At 45.4% G+C, this 10321-nt stretch overlaps 1 protein-coding gene across 3 annotated transcripts in view; it reads right to left on the reverse strand.

Moving 5' to 3' along the window:
- Positions 1 to 1755: 1755 nt before the first annotated feature.
- The window catches only part of LOC109288991 (monocarboxylate transporter 2-like), a 71818-nt gene continuing 63252 nt past the window's right edge, over positions 1756 to 10321 (reverse strand). For all 3 annotated transcript variants that reach the window (XM_019504794.1, XM_019504795.1, XM_019504796.1), the window contains exons 4-5: positions 7439 to 8272; positions 1756 to 2459 (exon numbers count right to left, since the gene is read on the reverse strand). In XM_019504794.1, the coding sequence (XP_019360339.1) occupies positions 2176 to 2459; positions 7439 to 8272 (1118 nt within the window). In that variant the 3' untranslated portion in view covers positions 1756 to 2175. The remainder of the gene's footprint in view (positions 2460 to 7438; positions 8273 to 10321) is intronic.

The raw sequence follows: 10321 nt of genomic DNA on the forward strand, positions 1-10321 counted from the left end.
CTTGGCTGAGATACGAGCTTGAATCTCTCTCCAATAAAGAAAAGACTTGGACCAACTGCTGAACAACAGTATTTTGTGAGGAAAGCCCAGCCCTACCAGGGAGAAGGTCGAGGATTGCACGTAAGGAGTCTACATCCCAAGGAAGACGCACCTCTTTCCTACTGGTATTGCTTATTGCCTAGCTTAGGTGGCTCCTCACTCAATATGCTGACTTCTATGGATCACCCAACCTATTCTGAAATACCCAACCTAATGCCTGAGGACACTGGCAATAACACTTCCCTACACCACATGGGTCTCGTCAGAGTAGACAGTACTTCAACGCTCTGCTTCTGTCTACCATATTCTGTTTAAGTATTAATAGATGAACCCTTCCCATGACCTGGAACTTACAGACAGAGAAAGCCCACAAAAAACTGAAGACTGACATAGTGCACAAGTCCTCTGTTCAGGGCAAATCCCACCCTTTAGTTTTACTTATTCCAACTGTGTCTTTGGTTATCCCATGACTTGCTCATGCAACAACCAGTTGGTCATCCAGGTCAAAGGCTCATGAGTGCCTGGCTCCCAGTCTGGAGCACATTAGCTAGCAGCTATTTTGGGTACTGTACATGTACACTCATACCCATGTGCGTATTGTCATCGCTTAGAAACTATGGATTTAATTCATGCAGATCCATTAAACCAGGCCTGATTTCAAAATGAAAATCATATCATCATAGAAAAGCAGGGCTGGAAGGCACCTCAGGAGATCATCTAGCCCAACCCCCTGCTCAAGGCAGGATCGCCCCTGACTAAACTGGCTCAGAGAGAGGTAGTTACGTTAGCTGCGTTAGGCATAAGTCAGGCAGAATTTGGGGTAGGGTTGCACCTTATAGACTAACTGAAACAGAGATGCATATGCTTTCCTAAACAGCAGCTGCTGCATGCAAAAGCTTATGCATCTCTGACTTAGTTGAACCATCCCAGTCAGGTATCTGTCTACCCTGCTTTTAAAAATGTCCAAGGATGGATAGTCTACAACCTCTGAGTGCAGCCTGTTCCTGCCACACGGTGGGAAAACTCCTCCTAATCTCCAATCTAAATGTCCCCTGCTGCAGTTTGAGACTATTACTGCTAGCCATATAACCAACTTTTGTATAACCGCCCTTCAGGTATTTGCAGATTGCTGTCAAATGCCGCCTCAGTCTTCTCTTTTCCAGACTAAATTGCCTTAATTCTTTCCGTCTTTCCTCACAAATCACGTGAATGAACAAGCAACCCAAGGAGTGCCATGCAATTGAGCCTAAACTCCTCCCTTCTGAGGTGCTAAAGAATATCTTCTCTCAGAAAGCCTAATTACTCCTGCTCACGATGAAGGTGCAAAGTAAAAGCAGGGCTGCAAACTGAGCGTGGTCTCCAAAACCTCCTGATAGGTTCTCACACCTGGGTCTAAGGCAGTACGGTCAAGGGGGCAGGGAGGCACTTCGCAGGAGTCGGGAACTCCAACAGAGACAGGATCAGGCCTTCAGTAAAAGTCATTCTCAAAAAAAGATCCCTAACAAGGAGAAGATGCCTAATCCAGAGCCCAGTGAGGTGAGTGGGGGTCCTTGCACTGACCTTGGTGGACACCGGATTACGCATCAGGTCAATGGAAGTTACTCGTGAATAAGAGCAGAAGTCAAGTGACAAGCTTGTACGATTCCTACTAGAGAAACCATCTAAAAAATGAGGCAGGGTCCTCAGCATGGAACAGGGCTGTGCAGTATGCTATAGCTTTGCTCTGCTTTGTCTAGGAGAAGACTAGAAAAACAAATCCGGGGTCTTATCAAATGCTGGTGCAAAGGACAAAGGCAGAGTTAGGCTACGGCTAGACTGCCTCCCTGCACAGCCCAGGACTGCTGCTTGGAAGAAGCCCCTGCCCCTCACACATCCAAGGATGGCGAGTAGGGAGACTAAATGGCTCAGAGGCCATGGCACAGCCCTCCTGGGGTGTGTTCTCAGGACCCCTTTAAGTTGCCTGTTTTACCTAAAGGCCAACTGAATGCATGCCCGAAGCGGGAGTAAGTGGGCAGTGCTAGGTTTGCAAGGCCTGAGACGCCTAAAATGATTTCACTGTTAACAGTCAATTGAAGAAATGAACCCCTCCCACTCCCTCCCAAACCCCAATTCCCCATTCAACCTGTTGCAACAGGCTTACGCTTCACTCAGGCCATTAACTTCCTTCTTTAGTCCTTGTTCATCTGTCAACGGTTCCAGCTCCTGGCCGTCCTGCATCTTTTCGCTGTCCCAGTTATTGCTCCCTTCATTTACTGTCCTTCCATGCTCAGGATCCTTCGTGCCCACTGCCTTCTCCTCTTTCGCAAGCATGCGGTAATTGTAGTAATTCATGATGAACAGAAACGTTCCTGCCACGACCATCACGGCTCCACATTTAATGAACATGTATTTGTAATCCCCAAAGGTATCTATAAGTGTTCCTGTGAATCACAAGAAGAAAAGGCATGTTGGAAGCAAAGATCTCAATGCTTTCAGTGTCTTCTGCTTGGGAATATTAAGGCTTGCTATTGTGACTGTAAAGTAAAACAGGGGATGCTCTCTACTTTCAGCTCTGATACTACAAACAGTTAGCTTTATGGCATGCAAAGCTGTGATGAAGTCAATGGCTATTCCCAATACACAAAGTTCAACCAAGGGTGAAGTCTCAGAGGGACTGAGACTTTATAGCATAGACTTGAAATTTCTTTGGCCCATCTATTTCCACGCATTCACTTTGCAGCACCAGATTCAAAGCCCACAGAAGTCAATAAGAGTCTTTCTACAAGCTTTAGATCAAAGGCTGGGTGAATAACCTCCACCTAGCTTCATGAGTTCTTGGCCAACAGAAGTGAGGTCTGATGGTGAGCTTTGACAGCTGATAATTGAGAAAGGAATTAATCCCAGCCAATTCCTTTCTTCCTAGGCCAATAAATAGCATCAGATGGCAATGACCATGGGTCAGCGCTAGCCTTGTCTGCACTGGAACTGAAGCCTGGGCGGTGAAAGGGCACCGCATGGGATTTAAGAGCATTAGTTCCAGGCAAAGCAAGGATGATGCTGTTGGTATGAAATATTTTCAATGTCAAGAAAACACGCCGGTTTCATCTCAACGGTTAATGCCTTGGCTATGGGGTGGTAGAACAACTGTAGAGAGACAGCTTAATTGAAATGCCAGCCTTCACCATTATTGCAAAATGCAACGTAAAGCAAACCTGGCTAGGATGCTGATGCTGGACACTCGTGCCCAATGACTGGAGCAATATGAACCAATTTGAATATGCTACATCCTGATGAAAATAATATGTGTGTGTGTGTGTGCACCTGTGTGCAAATTTACACACACACACACACAACCCTTCATGAAATTCACAAGCTTTATATAAGCTCTCTGACTTCCTTCCTGAGTGACAAGTAATGTCTGGAAAGTCTGGGTGATTAATTATCCCGGTGCATGCCTATTCTAAATAGGGATTTTATGGCCACTAAACGTATTTTCTGATGGCAAAAATTATTAGCTCAACTGGTTTTGGCCAACAATCTTCTTGCCTCTTCTATAGACATCCTGGTGCACAGTTTTCAATACATTGTTTTATGGACGTTACTCATGAAACATCAAGCAAAGGCTAATTACAGCAATTTTTCCTTCTTGCTAATCAGGATGACCTAGAGGTCTGCTAAATAGCATTCATTGAGGGTTTTAATGAGTAGGATATTGGAAAATTCAACAGTAGGATAGTCTTGCCTCTTTTCCTTTGAGAATAAGAAAAAGTCATACAACACACTGGGAACAATTTATTTAGTTCATTAACACAGAACCCTACCGTGGGTTATTAAAATGCCAAAGAACCAATAAATTCACTGGTTATTAAAATGGTAAGGGAAAAAAAACAACAAAACTAATAATACTGACTATTGTACTGCATTGTCCTAGATTCATAGATTCATAGATTCATAGATTAAGGGTCGGAAGGGACCTAGTAGATCTTCTAGCCCGACCCCCCGCCAGGGCGGGAGAACAACAAAAACCCCAAAAAGAGAAATGGGACTCAAACGAGTCCAGCTAGGTGGGCATCCAGCCTCTTCTTAAAGACCCCCAGGGTAGGGGCCAGCACCACTTCCCTTGGAAGTTGGTTCCAGCTCCTAGCCGCCCTAACGGTGAAGTAGTTTTTGCGGATGTTCAATCTATACCTCCTCTCCAACAGCTTGTGCCCATTTCTCCTTGTTATGCCAGCGGGCGCTAGGGGAAACAGCGTCTCCCCCAAACCCCTCTGGTCCCCCCTAGTGAGTCTATAGACAGTCACCAGGTCCCCCCTTAGCCTTCTCTTGTGGAGGCTGAATAGGTTCAGGTCCCGCAGTCTCTCACTGTAGAGTCTGCCCTGTTGTCCCTGGATCATGCGGGTGGCCCTCCTCTGGACCCTCTCCATATTGTCCACATCCCTCTTGAACTGGGGCGCACAGAACTGGACACAATACTCCAGCTGTGGCCTGACCAGTGTCGCATAGAGGGGGAGGATCACCTCTTTGGCTCTACTCGAGATGCACCTGTGGATGCACGACAAGGTCCGGTTAGCCTTGCCAACCATGACCTCGCATTGTCGGCCCATGTTCATCTTGGAGTCCTGGCCTCATTAGCAGTCTTTCGTCATTACTTTAATCTCCTGAATTAAAAAAATTATATAGTATAGAGAAGAGTCACCTTAGAACTGTGTTTTCTTCTGTTTGCAATAAATTTGATAATGAATCTTTGCAAAAAAACCAAGAAGATGCAGCTATGTTTGCCATGAGCTAGGTGGTAAAAGGAAGAATTACATTGTTCTGTAAAACGTGTGAAATTGAATATTGGAAGTTTAGCCAGTTCTTTTGTTTTTTAGCCCATGATATTTAAAAACAGATCTATCCCACAGCTTTCTCCTGTGGGTTCATTTGACTTCTAATGAAGCACTGCTATATTCCACAGAACCAGCATGGTTTTCCTGCTAGGTATCCAGACACCTACCAAACAGCCAGCCGGGTTAAATGCTGATGCTGTAGTAGGCTGCACAGAAGGTTAAGAGCACTTGCAGCAGACCACTACTCTGCCGCGCACACAGGTGATGTTGCCGACTCTTCTCCCCAGTCTCCTTGCCCTCTTCTATCCCCTCAGAATGGATGTGCCAGCCAGTTTGGATGCTTGTACACGAGAGGCCATAAAGTGACATTTTCCTCACATATACAAGTTAGTGTGGCTTAATGGTGTCACAGTGTACACATGCAAGACTTTGGGGGGTTTTAAATGAGTTTGCAACTTGGCAAATTGCAACGATGCAGGTGTCAGCTCGCCCGCTCAGCCGTGGAAGAGGGAGGCAGGCTCTGCAGAAGTGGTGAGGGGTCCGATTCCTTTTTTTTATGCTTTTTGGCGAAGTCCTCCTGCCTCTCCCATGGGTAGGGGGCAAGCTGCTGGTGGGCTGAGCAGCCCATGAGCTGTGGGGACCCCCGGTCCTTCCCTCTGCTGTGGCGGCATACCCTGGGGATGCCCAGGCCAGGTGCTGCCCCAGCTCAGAGACAGCACTGAGCCCAATTCAACTCTTCCAGCACCCCATGCACTGTCTCTGTTGCCCTCCTGCCACCTGGGACCACCAGGATGGACTGGGCTGCACTGGGACAGTGCAGGAGGGCAGCAGGAGGGTGGCTGAGTGTGCTGGAGCCTGGAGAAGGTGGCAGGGATGGTGCACAGGGTACTGGAAGCCTGGCCAGGCTCGGCCAGGCAGGCTCCAGCTCCAACAACAACCAAAAAAAGGGTTTGGGCCTCTTGCCATAACATGCCAGGTAAATTGAAATGATTTAATCCTCAGCGTTTTATTCTGTGCCCCATCATTTCAATTTAGGGGGCATAGGATAAAACCTTGGGGATTAAACCCCCATGACATGTACAAGCACCCCTGGATGTCACCTATGGACTCATGGGGACCTCATTTATATTACAGAGCTACTTCCCCATCACGAGTCTGCTCTGCAAAGCTAGGGCCGCAGTGACATTTAGTGGAGACGTGAGGCAGGGTCGTCTTTGTGTGCCACCTCCCCAAAAGACCCGTCAAACTGGCAGTCACTCTCTTCTGTCCGGCCCATCTGTTCAGGTGGGGAAGGGAGAGCTTGCCTCCACAGTCATGTCAATTAGAGAAGTCTAATCTTTTCATACCGGTGCAAGGTTTTGCTAGCACAGCTGGCCTGCTTTTAGCCAGCTATGACAAAGGGTCCTTGACAGGTAAGTCACAGGCAGGCTAAGGCTCCTTTTGATTTCTTTTGAGTTATCCCTCTATTAGCAGAGTCTCTCTCATAGCAGAGAGCAGTCTGATGCTGGCTCCAAAGGCGGTAGGACACATCCAGCCCCTTCCCAAAAGCTCTTTTCCATTCACAGAAATGCTGCATAGACTCCCCACTGGTTCATTTCAGGTATCATCCACTTCAAGACAGTATTACCAGTTGTTGTATTTTTGTTTAGAGAAGACAAGCGGTATCTGGGGAGCCGCTGGTCCATGGGGGGCATTCTTCTCTCTATCTGTCTGGCATTCAGATGCCTTCAGTAGGTCTCTGGATGCCAAACAGGAAAACCATCTTGTTTTCTGCACGGTAACTGTAGCAAGCTAGGACATTTACAGTGAGGGAGGATCCTGTTCTGAACTGCCTGCTGCTTAGAGATAATACCAGACCAACAGTGCATTTTTCCTGTACAAGCATTTGCCAAAGAAAAGAATAACACAAGCCTCCAATTCGCTGTCAGAGATGTGTCCCGTTCTGTTAGTTTGGGATTTTTTTGCTCTAAAACATACTAGTAAAGAACAGGACTAACATATCAAGCCTATTTGAAACACTCTGCATCAAAGTCTTATTTTCAGCACGGACTTTACAGGCTCTACAGGGCAAGCAAGGAGGATGGAAATCCATAAACAGAATCGCGCCGAGTTACTTTCTTGGCATTTTAAGTTTGGCTGCATAGGAAATGAAAGCATTCAGAATGGCGGCTTACTGGATCTATGCTCATTTTCAAGACAAAGAAGAAGCATCAGTTAAGACCCTGGCACTCAGTTCAGCAAAGGGATTTCCTCGGATTAGCAGCATGTTTAAAATTAAGCGTGTACTTATATGCTCTGCTGAATTGTGGCATTAAGCATTCAGCAGCTAGGTCCCACTGTATAGGAAGTGTTTGAAAAGACCCAGGTTGCCTTATGCTTCCAGGGTACATGCAAACCTGTTGGCTTCAGGTGGAATAATGCCCACAGTAAGAAAGGAGAAAACGTGTTGCCCAAATGTAGGACCTGTAGTCTATACCCAGTCACAAGTAGAACAAAAACATAGGGCTAAGGTAGAGAAAAGCCCCTCTGCAAACTCTAATCTATCACAATACAAGCCTACGAGCTAGAGCAAGGGACGGCATCTCGCTTACCTCCAATTGGTGGTCCTAGTAGTATAGTGCAACACTCGGCAATAGTTACAAGTCCAACGGCGCTTGTGAACCGCACGGCTCCAACAAGGTCCATGAGCGTTTCAAAGAGCATGGCACAAACCATACCAAATGCCAAGCCAAAAAAGATTGAGTATATGACAAGCCCTGCATAGTCCGACGCTAAGGGGCACAAAAGGTGGCAGGCACCATTAAAAGCAATGGAAAAGCTGAAAAAATACTGGATCTTTGGTCTCACCCATTTACTGTTTGCAATGAGGCCAGTTGCGGGCCTGGCAATCATATCGACTATAGCAAGAATAGAGAGGAGGAAGGCTGCTGAGTATTCATCAATGCCAATGTGCTTGGCATATGGTGCCAAAAACACAATCGGGGCAAAAAACCCCAGAAACATGAGGACGTTTCCAACCAGGTATATCAGGAACCCTCTGTGCTTGAAGAGGGAACAATCCAGGTATTGGTTAAATTTTGCACAGCGCTCTTTGTCTTCCTCCTCTTCTGTTGCAGCCAAAAAGCCAACAGCTTTGGCAGTCTCCTTTACTTCCTTGTTGGCTTCTTTTTGAATGGGGCCAGTTGCTGGGCCAATGGGCCTGAAGAGAGCCCCTGCCACGCAGCAGTTCAGTAAAATCGCCCCAAGGATTAAAAAGCTGCCCCTCCACCCAAAATTGTCAAAAAGGAACTGGTTCAAAGGGGCGAGGGTACAAAGCATGACAGGGCTTCCTGCCATGGCAAGGCCGTTGGCAATTGGTCTTCTCTTTAGAAAGTATTTCCCAATGATTATCACTGAGGGCTGGAGGTTGAGAGCAAGGCCGAATCCTGAAACAGAGAGGAAAAACCATGATACAAAGCCAGGCTGCCAATATTTCCAATGGATGGATGGTGGCTGGGTCTGAGTCACTAGTGAGCTCTTCAGACCTGCCCCTTTGCATTCAAGGGATGAAGTGAGCTTCAAAATCTCAGGTCTGGTGTTACTATTGCTCATATAGCAATAATCACGAAGAGATCATGCTCACGTAGATAGCCAAGGCAAATCTCCTAACCATTTGGGCAACGATATCCATCCAAGCTCTAGGAGAAACAACAGACCTTGGGTTGAATAGGTGCAATAACAGCCCTCCCATTGACTGTTAGCATACTGGTGTGAGGAACTGGGGTTAGAAACAAGAGATTAAAACAACTGAAAGGTCAAGTGTACAAGTGCAAAAGTGGCATTCCCTGCAGTTCTCAGAAGGAATCGAAGTTAGAATGATCTTGCAAGCATTTTTAAATTAAAATCACTTTTTGCTGTATTTAAAATTATGAATAGTGCTATACATCTCCGTAAGTAAGCTGGCTAGCTAACTACCCGTTACATCCCTACTGCATGAGCTCAAAGGTATTTCCTGAAACAACAGGTGTTAAATGTTTAACATGGTGACGGTTTGAACATTCCCGGGTTCTTTAAGTTACCTGTAAAGAATCTGCTCCTCTTTAAAAGAGCTTTATAAAAAAAAAGACTCTGCATGCTGATTCCTGTTACAAAATAAAATTGTTAATATTGCACATCAGTCTAAAAGCTATATTTAAAGACTAGAGAATACATTTTCTACCTTATCGCTTCATTAGTGAATAATAGGCGCTGGAACAAAATTGAAAGTTAATCCTTGAATGGAGCATACTGGAAAATGATAATCCAGAAAATAGAGTCATGCTGATTTTTTTTTTCAGTTCATTAGTCTATATAATCAGTTTGTTTAACTTGCAGTGCCCAATTAGGCATATGGCTTTACAGAATAAAATAAGAAGGTCAAGACCCTTCAAGTTAATTAAGAAAAGCTATTGTTAATAACTGATATAGAACAAATAGTAGATGGCACAGGGCAACTCTAATTCCACCTACGGGATAATAATAATCAACATAGTGTGGATAATTCCCCAGGCCAATCCTGAACAGTCAGTTTAAAAAACAAGAGCCAAATATTTTTAAAAAGACATCTTATAAAATAATGTGGCTGATGGGAAATTCAGACATAGATTTGACATACGATTGTTAATTTGAGCTGCTGGTGGTAGATAATCCAGTGATACCGTAGGACCAGCCGTCTGCTGTAAATAAAACAGGAGCTAAAGGGCAGAAGGGCCTCTGGCTGGCCCAAAGCAATGGGGTAATTTCCCCTCATCGAAAGATTTGCTCACCGCGGTGCATTAGAGTCAGGTTTAACTCCAACTCAGTCAGGTAAATCCAGAAGCTTAATGTTCATTTAAACTCAAGGTTTTCCATGAGGATCAACAATCACTTTAATGAGAAGGAAAATTACACTGGAAGCCAACTATCCATTTAACCAAAAACTTTGCTAGCTGAATGCCAATTTGACAGCGACACGCATCCTGGTTTAAAATAACTACAGTTTCTTCCAGCTAATTGGGCTCTCGCAGTTCCACACCAAGAGACAGGGCGTTTAAATTACTTTCAGATTTGGCTAATCTTACCCTGAAATATTTATATCTATTCTTTTGCTAGTGTGATGTCACTGGAAAAGGGTTCCCGTACCCCTCGAACGGGATCTGCTCCCAGACACCTTGCATCGTTGTGGGGAGCCACAGAAGCCATTGCAAGAAAGGAAATGAAGCCTGCAGCCCTATGCAGCTGATACTATTAGGGGTTAAAGTTGAACTGCTTGTGTGCATCTAAGTCAGCATTTGATTAGACTAGGATGCACACTGCCCAGCTAACTTGCTTGTAAGTGCTATGGGAAAATAAGTGAGCCCCCAAGGGAGGGAGACTGAAGATCAGCCTAAATCAGAGTTTTATAAACCTCTTATATCAAAATCCCCTCAGTTGTAAATGTGCTGTCTCAATAATTAGATAAATACACCAGACCACTT

This window comes from Gavialis gangeticus, unplaced genomic scaffold, assembly GCF_001723915.1.
Source record: "Gavialis gangeticus isolate Ggan-Ray unplaced genomic scaffold, GavGan_comp1, whole genome shotgun sequence".
In the NCBI taxonomy this organism is placed as follows: Eukaryota; Metazoa; Chordata; order Crocodylia; family Gavialidae; genus Gavialis; species Gavialis gangeticus.